General features: G+C 40.8%; 1 protein-coding gene across 4 annotated transcripts in view; it reads right to left on the minus strand.

Moving 5' to 3' along the window:
• The window catches only part of slc41a2b (solute carrier family 41 member 2b), a 126,386-nt gene that overhangs the window by 36,674 nt on the left and 71,036 nt on the right, over positions 1–18,676 (minus strand). For all 4 annotated transcript variants that reach the window (XM_050033984.1, XM_050033983.1, XM_050033982.1 and 1 more), the window contains 2 exons: positions 12,386–12,533; positions 11,754–11,833 (listed from right to left, as the gene is read on the minus strand). In XM_050033984.1, the coding sequence (XP_049889941.1) occupies positions 11,754–11,833; positions 12,386–12,533 (228 nt within the window). The remainder of the gene's footprint in view (positions 1–11,753; positions 11,834–12,385; positions 12,534–18,676) is intronic.

Below are 18,676 nucleotides of genomic sequence, written 5' to 3' on the forward strand. Positions count from 1 at the left end.
ATGACCCCAAAGACATGCTAGTTATCACTGCTCATTGGTTTGTATAGTTAAGCCTTGCCATATTAGCTTATCATAGGGCTTAGGTTTTTCACTGAGTGTTGATCAGTGTTTTTTTACCTGGGTAAAAGAATTCCTGTAATCTGTGTGGTTTGCGTTTCCACCACACCTCAAAGTTCCGGAAAATGTATTCAAATCAGGCTGATGACGTAGATTATTCGGCGTGTGCCCTATATTTAGCTCCGCCAGCCTATTGGTTGGTAACATGGTAACGTTAGTGCTGGTAGAGTGAGGAGGGGGTGTTTGTCTCAGCCAGCAGCTAAGTTTAAAAGTATTTTAATCTAAGTGTCAGACTGAGTTAGTCTTCATACAGACAGCTGTCATTTTAGCTTATTAGTAACAATTCATTATCAGCCGAACTAGCGTGCTGTCTAAACTAGGATGTAAGACATAACGTTAGTGAGGTGGATGAGTGACTGTTGACGGAGCATATTGAATATCGCTGTCTACATGTTCATGCTTGCTGAACACATGTATTGATAAAGTATTGGCTTCTTGCTCACTAAGGGTTAATGTCACTTACAGTAAAGAGTGTAGCTGCCGTCAACTCGAGTAATTTCCAAGTTATCTTCACTTTGTTTGCACCGGGGCCACTCGGCTGTTCACTGGTTACCGTGTTGTGTAGGTGAGTGTGTGTGGATGTGTGTGTGTGTATGTGGAGGAGTTCAGCGCCGGCACAAAAGAACCAATACCATTAGCACTTCAGCACACAGCCCCGCCCCTCAAGAATTCTGGGGAATCTGAAAAGTCCTACCCCCTATACTAGGTACTTTTGCCAGGGAAAGTTTGGGGTTGAGGGAAAGTTTTTTTCCGCGGGTAATTTCGGTGGAAACGCGCCAAGGTTTTTCAAAATCCTGGGTAAATGATAAAAATTTCTGCAGTGGAAAAGGGGCTCATGCGAACATTTTCTTCTGCAAACTGAGCTATTGACTCCTTATTTTATCTTATACACCCGTTTATATCAACAAGGGGAGACAAAACATTGATCTAAATATTTTCATGGACAATACACACTGATCAGCATTGCCTTGCAAAATTTAAATTAGCCATTAAAACAACACCAGTTCAACAGAATCATTAACTAATCCTCTGAAATGATCATACATTTGAATCAACACCTCTATACAACAGTTTCAAAAAAAGGTGAAGACTTACCTTCGTATAGGTTTACTGCAAGACTGCGTTTGTTTTAGCTAGGTGGATCTAATAAACTGCCAGCTGAGTGTAAATTATCAGAGTGTAAACAGCTCAGTGGCCTAGTGGTAGAGTGTCCGCCCTGAGACTGGGAGGTCGTGGGTTCGATCCCCAGCCGGGTCATACCAAAGACTATAAAAATGGGACCCATTGCCTCCATGCTTGGCACTCAGCATCAGGGGTTGGAATTGGGGGGGGTTAGATCACCACATGATTCCCGAGCGCGGCTCCGCTGCTGCTCACCGCTCCCTCAGGGGATGGGTCAAATGTGGAGAACAAATTTCACACACTCAGTGGAACTTTAATCTTTAACAAGTTTCAGTGTATTTGTAGCCTTGTAACTGTTTTTGCTGATTCCATGCATATGTACAGAACACTAATTTATGATGCCTGTGCTGATGGCGTCACGGTGCTAAATCCAGCTTTTATAACATTAATAATCAGCAATATGACAACATGATTAACATAATATTATGTTTGTTTATGGACTTAAGAAGACTCATGAAGTTAAACTGAGGAATGATCTACACAATGCCTCCTTATTTCACTACAAAAAAATAACAAAGGTGTCAGCCGGCTGGATGGGGATCGGCAGGGGGCTGAAAGTCTCTGCTAAATGACCATTGCTTAAAACTAGCTAGGCTGCTCACTGCTGGCGATATTGTTTCTCATTTCCAAGACTGCCCCTCTCACTCCATATTCAAAACATCACTCAAGATTCACCTGTTCAACATTGCTTACAATCATTGACAAGTTCTTGTCCACTTCCCTTGTTTGTTCTCTTGCTTGTCTGTTTCTTCTTTTTTTCTTGTGTCCCTGAGTTTGAAAAGCGTCTTTGAGTGCCATGAAAAGCGCTTTTTAAGTATAATGTATTATTATTATAATTACTATTATTATTATTTCCAGTAAATATCACAATATAAAATGTGTGTTTTCCGTTTAAAAAAGTGAAGTTACAAACATAGCAAGATAGTAAGTCGGTTACTCGCCCATATTTTAAATGGTTACGTCTCCAGTCTTATTTTCAGTGCAAAGCTGATAACTACATGATTTGTTTAGAGGACATAACAGAAGTGCATATTTACTGGATTCAGTGGGGAAAGAGAGCTCTGATGTTATGCAATGGTCAGACACTTGTTTGCTGTTAGGCCACCGTGTTATTATGTTCCACTTGAGAGCGACTGCTGAGTCAAGTGTGTAAAATTCAGTATACTTATCCTGCTCTCAATATCAAACTAGTTTGAAAAAATTGACACAGCCCAATCCTGAATACCAGGACACTGAACGTGACGCAGCAACATGGAATTCAGTCATCATTTAATGCTTTTCCTAATGTGATAAGTCAAAATGTGTGCTGTGAAGAAGCATATTAATAGTTTTTATCATTTCATCCATCTGGCCATGACCACACGACTATTTCTTCAATGGCACACATATCAGTGGCCTCTATTCTATATGTGTGATGACAAGCTAATCTGCACCCAAAAATAGTGGACTTTCAAAATTTGGGATTTTGAATATAATTTATGCCTTTATTTTGTCAAAACATGGCCATATTTAAAGGTAATGTGTACTTTGATTTTGCAGGGATTTTGACTTTATGGCTTTTTGTCCTTGAGGGCATTGGGGATGGGTGGGGGGTTAAACCAGTGGAGGGTGTTAACCTCAGCAGGGGGCAGAGGTGGAGTGAAGGAGCTTTGGGAGCAATCTGGCTTATTAAGGTCACTGGGTCTGACAGCAGGAATGAGGGTGAGGAGGATGGGGAGGTCTGGGCTGCGGCGAGGCTACATGGGGAACTGCAGGGGGTCTGTGCAACTCTTAGCTGGGCCACTCTGCCCAGAGGGGGCAGATGCAGGAACTGTCTGCTTGCTCATCTCATGTCTGCTCCTCTCCTACAGGTTTAATTTCATTTTGTTTATTTGAATGACTCAAACACCAGGGTGTGACGTGATAACACAAACACTGATAAAATATAATGAAAAAACTACAGAACAAGATGCACAACATAATAGGCTCATTCGAGATGAGCCAGGCCTGTGCAGACTGGATCACCGGCGATCAGCGCACAATGCATGCCGGTTAGTTTTGTGTCCGACTTCATCCCGACTTGCTCTGACCTTTTACAAAAGTGGACGGCGAGAGCAAGGCAGCCTCAGTTTTTAGAGCCAGGCGCTGCAGTTGCTCTCCACCGACTGCACCGCCTGGTTCTCACCTGATCTAACAGCTGATTGGTTTAGATGTTGACTCAACAATATGACGTTTTAGATAAACTTTTCATTTTTGTTGAATTTCAGAGATTTCAATTTTATTTGTCTGATCTGAAGGTTTATTCTGTGAACAGAAAACATGTTGTGTGACTGATGGTGAAGTTAAGTTGTCAGAGACTGAATACATTCATCATAAACTATACAGAGTCTACTGTATATTAACATTGGACTGTTTTAGTTATTGAAGTATTTAACATCACAAAGACTTGTGGTCAGTGGGATGTGAGGATTCTTAAAATAACATCTGTACAGGTGTGAAGCCCTGCCTATATCTGACTGATCTGTGATGAAAGTTGTTGTCTTGTATAAAATATGAACCTTATAGTCAAACACAATTTATTTAGCCTCTGTAGTTGGACGACAGGTCTGCTCTGCAGCAGCAAACTGATATGATGCTGATTTACATGAAAATTAATGTAAAATGGAGGTTGAACCATGAACATAAATTACAGATCGCCTATAAAGCATCTTAATAAATCAATCTATTGTAACTAAAACAACTGGAGACTGAAAACAAACTGATATATGGATCTGATAACATTTTAATAAATCGACATCATATGGGACAGGATGTAGCCTGAGTGTTTCTGTGATTTCCTGTACAGACTGAAGGCTGCTGGAAACTGTCGGGAAACTGTGCGACTTGACCTGTGAAACTGTGCAACTGTTTGTCACCGCTCCCTGCTGCAGCAGCCTGATCTCGTCCACTTTCCAGCCGCAAAAAACATATTTTGGGAGGTCACAGTGACCTTGACCTTTGAGCTTCAACCATCAAATTCTAATTAGTTCATGCCTGAGTTCAAGTGGACGTTTGTGCCAAACTCAAAGAAAATTCCCTCAAGGCCTTCTTGAGATATCACGTTCACGAAATGACATGGACATAAGGTCATAGTGGCCTTTGACCACCAAATTCTCTTCAGTGGATGCCACATTTGAAAATACTCCCTCAAGGTGTTCTTGAGATATAATTTTCACAAGAATATGACGGACGTCACACTAACCTTGACCTCTGACCACCAAAATCTAATTAGTTCATTCCTTGAGTACAGGTGGAGGTCTGTGCTAAGATTGAAAAATTCCCTCAAGGTGTTCTCAAGATAACACATTCACGAGAAAGAGACAGATGAAGTCACAATTACTCTGGTCTTTGACCTATGACTACCAAAATCTAGTCAGTTTATCATTAAGGCCAAGTGGACATTTGTGCCAAATTTGAGGAAATTTCCTCAAGGCCTCCTTGAGATATTGTGTCCATACATATGTCCGATGGAGGGATGTATGTATGGATGGACATCCCTAAAATATAATATCTCTGGCCATGGCTATCACCGGTGCGGAGGCATAGCAAAGGTGAAAACACCAGGTCCATTTCTGGTGTAATATATTGGAGCTTAAGAAGAACATACAACACCAATATTAACTGGCAAACATGTCCTCAATACCTGGATTAACATAGCAGAACACCTTTTGAGGATTTAAATATTAATATAATTTAAGCAGCCACAGATAGCTTCTATTGTGGGAGAAATTGCATAAAATAATGTATTCAAATGAAATAATGGAGGTCATTGTGGTAAAAAGGAGGCTTTCACCCTCTATCTTTTCATTTAACCTGTCTTTTCTTATCACGCTCTACACATCTCCTTCCCCACTCTTTTCTAATGAAACATCCTCACACCATCTTTTCACACTTTCTGTACCGTCTGGCTTTTCTTTCATTTTTGTTTTTTATTAAAACAGGGTCCTCGGTTCATTTGAATCAACCGAAAGATATGCGTAGCCTGCTGCTTCACTGTTTCCTTACCAATGACTAAACTGTTGTAAGAGTTGTAACAGTTAAAACACCTGCTCAGACCTGGATTTTTCTCCAGGCACATCCTCACCCTCACAGAGAGACACAGGCTTGATTCCCCAGCTGTTTGGTGCCCTGGATACATGTTGGCGGAAAACCAATTAGAGTGTGAATCGTACTCCATCTCGTTAAATGTCTCTCATTAATGCCATTTAATTAAAAGCTTATCTCCTGTTGTGGAGGTGCCAGGACCCTGGCAACCGTGGCAGAGCCAGTTAGCAGTAGGAGATAGAAGCAAGAGGAAATGAAAGAGGGACAGTTTTATGAAGTCGAGATAGACGGACTATGGCGGACTGCCTGAACTAGTCTCGTTAGGTAACTTATTTATGCTGATGAGCATTTGGAAACTTTATATAGTAACCTTCATTTATCCAGGGACTGTTGACTGAGCCCAGGTGCTTCTTCAATTTTCACATTCACATACATTTCTCACCTGGGAGCTGAGCAGCAAAAGACAAATTGACTCTACGGTGTGTCATCCATCTTGTGTATAAACACTTTGTCTATAACTGAGCCCAGGGGGTCAAAGACTGCATTAATTACCAGACTGAGAGGCATAAATGAGGCAAACAAGGGACAGAGTTTCTCTGTATCCAAACTTCGGAGTTAAACTGTTGTCATCTGCTGTGTGAAATAAACCTGGGGTGCACTGCTGCTGCCTGTTAGGTCAGAATGTCATGAAGAAACCATTCCACTGTATTTCACATTTTACTTCCCATGCTAAATGTTTCTAGAAATCAACATTTCTGACCTAAGTTCCCAATGTTCCTCAGCACAGAGAAATAAAGAGTCTTTTATTTTATTTATGCTATTTCTTTCATTTTTCTTTCTAGAAAAACACATCTTTATACTCATAAGTCTCAGCAGCCATGGAAATGCAGCATTCTAAATCCATTATAGAAAGTGCAATCTCTCTACTAACAACACATGCCATCAGACCAGAGACCAGCCACCTGAACAGCTGATACACAAAAACAGGTTTGTACAACCAAAGAATTTCTGCACAAACCACCACAGACTGTCTCAGGGAAGCACATCTGCATGCTGATTGTCCACACCAGGGTTTTACTCTGACAGCAGTTTGTCAACGCAACTGACCTGTGCGGTTGTGAGGCTGGTTGAATGTACTGCAAAACTCAGGGAAACAACATTGGAGACGTCTTATTTATTTATTTATTTATGTATTTATTAGATCCCCATTAGCTGCTGGAACTTAACAGCAGCTACTCTTCCTGGGGTCTCACCAAGTTCATCAACCAAAAACACCTGCTCAAACCTAATCCAATAATACTGTAGCTCTACATGCTGACAATTCATTTTAAATTCATTTTTAAGGATCACTTGACATTGCCTTTTCTGAGTTACCATAATAATAAAAAGGAAGCAAACAGCTCAGTTTTACACCTTCCAACCAGATATATAAAGTCCAACATATAAACAGTAAAAATATTCTGTCATACCTGCTGGGTAAATAAAAATAGTTTAAGTTTTTTCTTAAAACTCATAACATTATTTTCTGAGACCAGAAAAAATGGTAATTCATTCCATGCCACCATTGCTCTGTAATGCATTGTTTTCTGTTTTAAATTAGTTCTACATAGGGGTAACAAAAACCAACCCTCAGACGACTGTCAAGTAAAATGATAGTGTGTGTCTGAAAAAAAATGCTAAAGTCCTGTACAATATTTCTGGTGTTTTTGTTGTTATGTTTTTGATAAGACATATTAGTGAATATTGCACCCTGCATTTTACACTTAACCAAGCTAAACGATCATTCATTGTACTTAAATTTGTTTGGTATGGGCATTGAAGGACTAAATGAGCCGCTTTATTTTGGGCTACCTGTAACCTATTCAAATTACTTCCTGATGTACTGGACCAAATTACAGAACAATAGTCTAAGTGTGACAACACCAGTGCCTGCACCACTTGCTTCAAGAAACGATTAGACATAAATTTTCTGCAGTGTTTAATCACCGCCATACCTCTACCCATTCTTTGCACTATTTGATCTACTTGGTTGTTCCAGGACATTAGACTATCTACAGTAATTCCTAATAGTTTTACCTCGGTTACTTGTTCTATCTCTGTATCACCCATGGATATGTGAAGCTTAGGTGCTTCTCTTAATGAATGTTTCGAACCTAAAACTATACATTTGGTTTTCCCCCTATTTAGGAACAGTTTATTTCTTATCATCCATTTTTCTGTTAACTCTAATTCCTTATTTAAAATCTTAGTCAATTCATCAGTTGTATATGCTGATGTGTAAATTGTCGAGTCATCAGCATACATCGCAACAGTGGCATGATTCAAAATCAGAGGAAATCATTAATAAATATTGAAAACAAAAGCGGCCCCAAAGAACTTCCTTGTGGCACCCCACAACTCACAGCTCTCAGCTCAGAATAACTACCATTATAGTATACAGTACATTTCCTATCAGTCAAATAACTTTTAACCCACGCGACAGCAGATGGCTCAAAACCATAACAACGCAGCTTATTCAATAACACATGGTGATTAAGAACATCAAATGCTGCGCTCAGATCTAGTAATACAGAACCAACAATTTTTTTATCATCAATTTCCTTCATCCAGTCGTCTGTCATCTGAGCGAGTGCTGTAGCCGTGGAGTGTCCTTTTTTGTATGCATGTTGATATGCTGTATTTAACTCATTTTTACAAAAATAACTTTGAATTTGATCATATATTATTCGCTCCATTATTTTACTGAGGGCAGGTGATAAACTAATTGGTCTACTATTCTTGCCCGAAAATGATTCTCTACTATTTTTTGGTAATGGTAAAATCTTGGCTACTTTCCATTCAGAAGGACAAACACATGTTTTTAAACTCAAATTAATGATATAAGCAACAGGCAGAGCAATCAGATCAGCTACAGGTTTCAATAACTTCATATCAAGGTTGTCAACACCTGAAGGTTTTACTTTACTTGCTTGGAGTAATTTCACGAAGGAGCACGAGTCTGGTTCGCGTGGCTGGCAGTAAGTCGGACCTGTTCCCGGTGAGGGTTGGACTCCGCCAGGGCTGCCCTTTGTCACCGGTTCTGTTCATAACTTTNATTGTGGTCACTGCAACCTACAGGAATCGATATTGCATTTGAACACATTTCAGCAGCACTTGTGAAAATTAAGTCAATGCAAGTAGATGATTTCAAACCATCAGCCCTGTAGCAGATTCTGGTTGGATTCCTAATTACTTGTGTCAAATTACACGTGTTTGCACAGGATAGTGATCTTAGATGAGGTAACTGAATCTGTAACCAAATTACTTCCACTCCAACTATTCTTAAAACCTCTCTCACCTTCACTGGAATGTGACTCTGAACATACATTGCGACTCCTCCCCCATTTATATTCCTGTCAAATCTGTAAATATTGTATCCATTGATATTTAGTAAAGCATTGTTTATTGTGGGATCCAGATGCGTTTCTGAAATTGCCATTATGTGCAAATCCTGCTCTAAAATAATTTCTGAGATATCCTGTATTTTGTTCCTTAAACTGCAGATGTTTAAATGAGCCATCCTTAATCCTTTCCTCGATAATGTCAAGTTACTTTGCATCATATATTTTCAATATTCTTCCTTTAATAAACATAAATCAGTCATTGTCATTTCAGAGCCAACCTTTGAGCTAGATAAAACAAACATACAACCACTAACAGCATCAATCATTCTTACACACCCACATACAATCCCCATACACATTTTACCAAAGAACATCCACAAAGACAGTCTCATACATCCACACGCTGCTAAAATACCCATTGTTTAAGTCTAACAGGACTGCGCCATCCCTCATCAATCAAAAACAAAATTCCAGTGGCCACTCTCCCTTTTAAATAATTCATTTGACAAAAACAAAACAATACAAACAACAACAAAAAAATAACTTTCACTTGATAATTGAAACATCACTAGACGACCTCCCATTTTTCAGGTACTGTTGTTTCAATTAATTTCCTTATTCATAAGAGTCCAGTCCATTTACCTTGTTCTTCATAACCCTGGCTCTATCACCTCCTTCCAGTAAGCCTCCGCTTGTAGATGATCCGTGAATCTTTTGGATTCGTCTTTGTAAGTTATTATCAGTGTTGCTGGGTGAATGATCCCGTTTTTCACCCCTGCTTTCCGCAGTTTCTCTCTTACATCATGAAATCGTGCCCTTCTCTTTGCCATCATCTCCATCAGGTCAGGTTTAATTCGCAACTTCATCCCGCGAGCCTCAAATGTGCGTTCTTTCTTTGATATTTCAATAATCTCCTCCTTCACCTTGTACCGCTGCAATCTGACAATCATGGTCCTGTTTCCTAGCTTCCCAGCAGGTCCGACTCTGTGTGCGACTTCAACCTCCGGTTCAAGTGTGACTTTGTCTTTGAACATTTCCCTCAAAAGAGCGGCCATATATTTCGTTGGATGTCCCTTTTCAACATCTTTAGTTAGTCCATGGATGCGGATGTTACACTTCCTCGAGTAACTTTCCAATCGCTTGGCCTTCTCTTTTAATTCATCATTCTCCTTACGGAGCAGTTCATTTGATTTCTCCAGTGTTGTAATTCGACTGTCCATTTTACATAATGCGTCTTCCACATCTCCAATTTTACCGCTGCACACAGATATGTCCTTTTTTAGAGCATTCAGCTGCGGTTGTAGTGTGTTTATTACTTCTCTTATTTCTTCTCTCATTATTGAGCGAATCAAAGACGGTAAATCTTGTTGTTTATCTTCTTTACCTGCCATGCTCGCTGCAATCACCTGTTGATCATCAGCTGCGCTCTGGTCAGACTGTGCCTTCTTGGTCGCGTTCCGTGTTCTTGTGTTTTGCGGCATTAACACGATTGTCCAGAAGTCAAGGTGAACAACTCCTCATTCTTAGTTAAGTCGTAAATTTAATTTCGCCAGTATTGCTTAATTTAGGAGTTTTGCCACATTTTATCTCAGCTTGGCGTCTCCCCTCAGCGTGCTCAGCTCCTGCTCTCGCGCATGCTCAGTGTGTGGAGGAAATAAACATTCAGGTCACAAGCAACAGGTGGGAATTCCTGCAGTCAGCATGCCAATGGCACACTCCCTGTGGCATCGTGTTGTGTGATCAAACTGCACATTTTAGAGTGGCCTTTTATTGTGACCATCCCAAGGTACACCTGTGTTGTAATAATGCTGTTTAATCAGCATCTTGATACGCCACACCTGTCAAATAGATGGATTATTTTGAAAAAGAAGTGCTCACTGACACAAATTCTAACAATTTTGTGACCAAACAGAGAAATATATCGAGTGTCTTCTCTTAAAGTCTTAAACCTGTGAAAAATGGTAGCAAAAAAAAGTGTTGCATTTAAATTTTTGTCCAGTGTAATTTACATTAGAGGTGAATCATCAAGGATGAATATTTACATTTAAAGTACAAGCATCTCTGAGTTCATGAGATTTTGTGAATTAATGATTAATGAATAGCCTACAGCATATTGACATGTTTCTCTTCCATTGTTGTTGATCAGCTTGTGTACATGCAAGATGTGACCATTGGTCTTTGTAGTAGGCTATTTGTTCCGCACCTCCTCTACTGTAATTGTACGGCTGGATAAAAAGTGACAAACGCAGTGTTTTACCCAAAATTGAACATTTCTGAACTCCGGACGACCAGAATAAAATGACAAACATGCAGCACTCAGCGCAGAATAGACATTCAGTGCCTCGTCAATCTGCGTTGGTAGCATAGTGTAAATACGCGGTGCTCCCATTGCAAAGAATTAACAAAATACAGTAGCATTAGGACAAAAACGCTTTCTTTTCAGTGAGCTGAGGTGGAGCTTTCGCTGCTGCTACATCTAGCAGGCGTTTTTCTTCCTCCTTTACCATTTAAATGCAGATTAAAACACTTATAGGTGTATATGCTGCCCAATTAGGTCTGGAAGAATTGCATCCCCAGTATGTATGGTACATACAATACTGGAGAAAAAATCACGCTCTCAGAATTTTGTATCAAAAATTATCATGAATTCTCATATTAATTCTCATGACATCCCTTGTGGTGTATGTGGGACACTGAACCATCACAATCCTACTACACTGACTGCTGTGAACTGTGTCATGCAATTTAACAGAAGAGAAATACAGGAGGTGGGACTAGAGTGACCTAACTGCACAAGCTTTGAGCTTTCATTACATATGTATATACAGCAAATCTCTTTTCCATATCCCCCAGGATTTAGGAAGCTATTATATTAAAACATTTGGTTGAGTCTTTAACCAGATTCTCCTTTTCTGTTGGGGCCCCGGGGTCAAGCAATTGCAAATCAAACAGTGGCACCTTGAAGCCATTCATAGTAAAAGAGGAAGCAGTGCCAAAGCTGTGACTCACCGTTGATAACCGGGGTGTACACTACGATGCCGGCAAGATTTGGGTCAGACACTGTTTTGTCAAGGATCAGCCCTCCGATGCTGCAGAACACAACATAATTAGATCATTAACTGGTGTTATTGTGTGTGTGTGTGTGTGTGTGTGTGTGTGTGTGTGTGTGTTTGTGTAAGGTGGAGAGAGAGAGAGACAAAAGGGCATTCTTCATCTAAATGATGTCCGCAGTGAATGTGTGCTTATCTATAAATGGCACTAAAACTGCTTCATCAGCTGCACTGAGTGGTGAAGACTTACAGACTGAAAGACTGTGCAAGAGTTTCAATAGTTTGCAGCTTTTGTTGTCTATTGTCTGACTCTATAAAAGCCTGAAAAATGTGGTATTACCTGCCCTTACAGTGAGAGGCGAGCGAAACAACTGCTCTCCCTCCTATTGGCCGTAAGGCTGCCAGGCTCAAGGGGACCCAAGGGTGTATGTGCTTATAGGTGCTGTAATTTGCTTAGAGGATGAGTCATCAAGCAAACCAGATGCTGGGAGTTGCAGACACAGAATAGCTGTTCTTTCCCCTTTGAAGACTAAACACACACACTCAGAGTTCCATACACACACACACACACACACACACACACACACACACCTGCTGATGACCATGGCAGTGATGACTGGCTCCCATCCAGAGTAGAGCAGAGTGCGGCTGGCCGGGTGCTTGGAGGAGATGATGATCCACAGGGGAGTTAGACACATGAAGAAGGTGCAAACCAGTGATGACACATACGGGTAGGTATCTGGGGAAGAATAAGAGACACATTCATTTTTCTTGATTCATTTTCCCTCTTTGGGCAGCAGCATGGAGACAATCCCAGAATGCACTAGGGAAATGGCAGGGAAAACACCTGGGAACTGTTTAAACCTGTTGGTAATCCAGCCATGACTGTGGACACATTTTGTCAGTACACACTGAGTAAAATGTGACTTTTCTGAGACAGTGAAAAAGTTCATGAAACATGACATCATCAATAGCAAGGGAGTCAACTCCTCAGTTAAAGTTGCTCTCTGCAGCATAGTAAATAGATCAAAGAGAAAATTCTTAGCTAGGAATGCCATTTAGAGGGACTCCTAGGTATAAACAAACATCAACCTCCGGGGCTGAAAAGTGAAGCCAACATGAAATGCCCAAAACTGCAGTTGTTTGAATGTCCACTTGAGGCTGACTCAAGAGGCCTCTCAATCCCCATAGACCTCCATGTTAAAATGCCCAACTTTACAGCAGAAATAAACATGTTTACATCCTGGTCCAAAATCAGTCTTGGCCTCTGTAGCTAATTTTGACATTCATGACAACTGTACGGGGGCTGAATTTTTATATAACTCACCGGTTTACATTTTATTAAGGCTTAAAGTTATGCATAATTAAGGGCGGGGCTGCTTTGAGTGACAGACTGTCTGCTGTGTATTTGGCTTCTCAGTTAGATCCACCCCTTACTCCTCCACAGCGCCAGCCTCTTGCCCAAATACAGTCACTTCTAGCTCCAAAACATCAAGATGTCAACGGTTGGAGTGCCTAATTGGGTGACATCATGATAGCTACGTCCGTATTTTTTTTAGTCTATGGTTATAAAGTACTTTGTGAATATGACTCCATATCTCCTGTCTGCAGCTGGAAGCATGCTTCTCCTGGCCACATGTAGGCGAACGTGCACGGGGGTCGCTCAACAGGAGTGGAATCAACCATTCAACTTGCCTCACACAAAGGCCTGCACAAAGCTTTGTTAAAATTTCGGTTACCCATAACACCCTTTGTCGGCGTAATTTTGTCGAGAAATTTTTGTGTGTCTTTTAGGGGTGTAACAAAACATCGATCTGGACCAGTACATTGATTCAATTATCAACAATCTAATATCAGGGAAGCAAAGTTGAAACATCAACATATATCAGCATGTACGTATATACTGAGCGATTTTGGGCAGTCCCAGACAAAAGATGACCAATGTGAAAGAAAACTTGCTGGAATCTTGGTCGCTCTAAAACGGTGGTCCTATGTCGCACAGTGAGAGGTTCAAGGATGGCTGTTGTCACAGTCCTGTGATCAAAGACAGCCTGGGATAAAATTCTGACATTGACAGAAATTTGGGATGACCATCTCACTGTGTGACTGGTGCTATGTCTACTACCCATCCAATAGAAATGCAGCATGAAATGACTCACTGGCACTAAACTCAAACAAACAGACAGGCAGTAACTCGCCATGGAGGCAAAACGCGCTAAAAGAAATGTGCGAGATTCCAGCAAAGAGGAAAACCTTGTGGAGCTGTGGCAGCAGAAGCCCTGCCTGTATGATGTGTCCTTCAGCTCTTAGCATGATCACATAAAGCAGGACGAAGCATGGAAGGAAACAGCAGTAGAGTTGCAGCTACCAGATAAGCAACCTAGTAGCTAGCAAATACACACACAGACACACCGCAGTATATAGTACCTACAAAACTTCAGCTTATTTATCAATGTGATGTTGTGTTATGTTGTGCTTCCCAGTTGGAAAAGTAATAACCAGTGCAGCATCCTTGCACACTCAGTATGGGAAGCTATTGCATTGTACGTCATAGCCTGCGATTCAGTAGACGCCGTCATCATATAGTCTGCATACATCAAATTTGATGTTGTACCTAAGTTTATTAGATCCATCTTGCACTAAATGTATAAGATTGCTAAAATCTCAGTCTGTGGGAGGTTTAAGATGCACATTTATTTTGAAATTCCCATGGCATGTCTGTGTAAATGGTAAATGGACCTGCACTTGTATATCGATTGAATTTTTTGAATTTTATTCATAAAAGCCCAACATCACAAATCACAATTTGCCTCAGAGGGCTTTACGGCATACGACATGGCTCTGTCCTTTGGACCCTCACAGCAGATAAAGAAAAACTCCCCCCAAAAAAACCTTTAAAGCCTTTGGAAACACAGCTTGAAATAGTAAAAATGCACATATTATATCAAAGTCGAGTGTCTCATTAATCATCCACAATAGTCTGAGTGAAAATAACCATTCATAACTATCAGAAAACCTGGTTTAAAAACAGTTCATTTTGCTGTTTAGACCACTTGCAAGGACAGAGTGGGCGTGGCAGATAACGCTCTGATTGACAGCTCCCTCGTTTTGATNAATCATCACATATCACCTCTGATAATGGTTTATTAATTTAAAAACACATTGTGCTCGTTTAGCACAGTATTTCACGTAATTTTTATCTACTGGAGGGTCGCGTAGGGGAGCGTAGCAAGACAAAAATAGAAGAGCAGCGTAAAATAGAGAGTTGTCACGCTGCTCCCATTGCCAGTGGAGCCGCTGTAATTGATTAACAGGGGGGGCGAGCTGCTACGGGACTCGTGCTGCAGATGTGTCGCGGTGCCCGGTGGAGCCCGGCCGTTAGCTGAGATGAATGACAATTGGAGGCTAGCGCTTTGCCTTTCTTCATTGAGATACGTTTTCATTGAAAACATAAATCTGCTCCGTTTTTCTGATAATAGCCTTTTTCATTCAAACACATCCAGTCTTAATAGATTAAATATGTCTTTACTCTGACACACACACCGACCCTCAAAGTGGGAGAGACCGGTGCCGGCCGGCCATCTCTCTGGCGTTGTGTAGAAGTATTTGCCCGTCTCGAGTAATGTTCTCCTCCGGCTAAAATTGTGGTGTTTCCCGCAACATCACCTCCGCGACTGGGGATATGTTTATGCGTAGCAAAGCTAACTGCTTGGGGTTGGGGTTAGGGGTGAGGAAGGGTGCACATTACGTCCCCTCCCCGCGAGCCGACACCGGCACCGGGCCCGGGGGTAAGCCTGGCTGCTCACAAGCCGCCTCTTCCTGCAGCTCCATGAGCTGCAAAGGCTCGGATTGTCCGGGCTCCGGAGCCTGTCAACCTGATTCGAGTGCTGCTGGGAGCCCGCCAGAGGCAGAGCCTCCGCTGGGTCGCAGCCGAGCGGTTCAGCCAGTTTACGATCTGTATTTTCTAAACATCAGACTAGAAAGAAGAGTTGGCTCAAAGAGGCAGATTTAGCTGGAGCAGAAAGGTTTTGTTGCGCTGCCACTGGGGGGCGGGATGAGACAACTGACAGATTTATGATTGGTTTGGAATTTCTTGCGTAATAAATCTCAGAGATAACCACGGCCAAATCAAACCCAAATTCAAGAATGTAAAAAAACTTAAAAGACAGATATTTCGAATTTGGATGGAAACTGATTTCTAATTGTTTTTAATTTGTTTAATATTATGTACATAAGACCCTAAATTACATAGTTAGAAGGCTAATGTGGATTTGGGTTTGCAGAGGCTTTAATGGGAAAAAAAAAAATGGTAGAAACCTTAGGAAGAGCCACTGAGGATATATATAGCGCCTTTCTGGTCATCTGACCACTCAATATGCTTTTAACACTCAAAGTCACACTCATCCATTTACACACACATTCACACATTGGTGGCCAAGGCTACCATACAAGGTGCCATCTGCTATTCAGTTTTTTAACACACTTACACACTGATGGAACAGCCACCGGAAGCAATTTGGGTTCAGTATCTTGTTCAAGGATACTTCGACGTGCAGACTGGAGGAGCCAGTCGAACCACACAAAACATTCAAACAGTGTTAGCAGCCTAGCAGCAGGCAGATAGTGGCAAGCGGCCAAGTAAAAGACAAAAATGATATTTACTGGTATCGTCTCATAGTGATCACAGGCCCCTACATTGAAACAAATCAAAACCGTACTGGCCAGATTTTGTGATATCAGCAAATATTACTTAAAAACTTAAAAAATACTAACATGCTAATGATAGCAGGTATAATGTTTCCATGTTCACCATCTTAGTTTAGCATTCTAGCATGCTAAGACTTGCGAAGTAGAACTGAACACAATGTGCAGCTGAGACCAATGGGAACATCATTAGTTGTAAAGGTATTTGGGCTTGGATTGCAGTGTTATACTGGTTTCAAGGTATACCATGATATGACAAGAGACAGTTATCACACCATGGACATTTGCTTATTTATGATATTGAAAACAGCTGCAACTGGATGGAGAATCTCACCTTTATTTGGTTTAAAGTTTCAGTTAAACTGATAAAATGTTTGTTCAACCAAAAAAAAAACCCTATTGTTTTCATTCCTTTAAGGGTCATTCTGACTGATAATAATAATTCTGTAATACCAGGAAATTGTGATGTGTTCTAAGATGGTTATCGTACAGTAAATATTTCATATTGTTTCAACCTTAATTTGGACATGATCAGTGTGGCAGTAGCTGACAGCAGGCACCAAACTTTGTGACCCTTTGTATCATTCCGTGTCCCCTCTCTAAATTTGAAGGTTTGCATATCCCAAAAGTGCTCCTAATGAATGGTTCAGCTCCAAAAACAGAAATTCAGTATGAGGTGCCAGATGTTGATACTGTGGCAGGCTGCCACACATAAATGAGTGTGGGAAACCCTAATGAGCCTTTTGGTGCTTCTGTTTAAAACTATTTTGACGAAACTTTTTTTTCCAAACAGAAACCCACAAACTCACTTTCTGACAAGTACGTATCCACGAGCTGTCTTGCATCAGGCATTTACTAAGGCTTATGAGAAAAACAAAAATGAAGTATTGACCAAATATAAACCCAAAATGAAGAAAACATTCTCCTGTATATCTAACACTACCTGTTAACCAATTTGCCATGACATATGTAACGTGAAAAAACACTGTATCTGTTGATCACATTGGCAATTTATGTAGGTTACTGCATGCCTTTTTTTTCCCAGCATGTAAATAGAGGCATTTAAAAAAACAATCTTGTCTGACTCTTTTTTGTCCGTGTACAAAGTTTTTGTGAAAATCTAACCAAAAGAGGTCAAGATAATTAACCGCAAAATAAAGGATGTCCGTTTCAGTTAATTTTGCTTTCAAATGGCTTAAAAAAGAAAAGCCAAAAAAAAAAAAAACATGAAATACATGAGGCATCTTTTTAGTCTGGCACTCCATTTATTCAGTGAGCTTTAGCACTGCATTTCAAAGCACTATCCAATTAGAGGTGGTAAAATTTGAATGTTTTGCCTTTTAGCCAGCCAGTTGAGTTAGCATGTCAACTGCCCAACCTCAAGTCTCCTTTAAATTCTTGGCTGCTCTGGACTAGAACCACCTGGGTTGGGTGGGAGTAAGTGTTCATTCAGTGAATACAGCTGGTAACGCCTTCCCAGTGGTGGAGCGTGTTGCTGCGGAAACATTGTGGCCACCCTCCAGTCTCCCCACAGGTCGCCCTGGTGAGTAACATGCTTCATTTTGAACCGCAAAACCCGTTAACCATTGTTTACTTTGTTAACAGCTCTAGCCATGCTGACACTGCCAATGGTGGTAACACAGACAACAATGCTGAAAGGGGTTTTATGGCTCAATACTGAGCCACTTGCTCACCAGGATGTGGAGGAAGACCAGAGGGTGGGCACAATGTTTCTGCAGCAACGCTGTTGGGTCGAGACGGTGTTTCTAGCAGTGATGGCCGAATGAGCAATGCCACACTAACACTAGCTCCAGCCAGGCCTGGGTGGTGCGCAGTAATCAAAATTAACCTATAAAGCAACATGCTATAACCAGTGTCGCAATTAACTTTTTGGCTCACCAGCAAAGTGGACTGGTATACGAAAAAAATGCACTGGTGAAGCAGGCTTTTATTAACAACCAAAATAATAAACTAGCTTTTTCTTTTGTCGTATATACAATTGTCTCAGTACATTTCATTGAGATAAGGTATTTTGTTGAAAACAAGCCTAAAGAAGTTAAAGTTATAGAAGTTTGTACACAATGCACTGCACTGGCTCTCTGTAAAATCCAGAATTGAATTTAAAATCCTACTGTTAACTTATAAAGCTCTAAATGGTCAAGCTCCATCATATCTTAG

This window comes from Epinephelus moara, chromosome 22 (assembly GCF_006386435.1).
Source record: "Epinephelus moara isolate mb chromosome 22, YSFRI_EMoa_1.0, whole genome shotgun sequence".
NCBI classification, from domain to species: Eukaryota; Metazoa; Chordata; class Actinopteri; order Perciformes; family Serranidae; genus Epinephelus; species Epinephelus moara.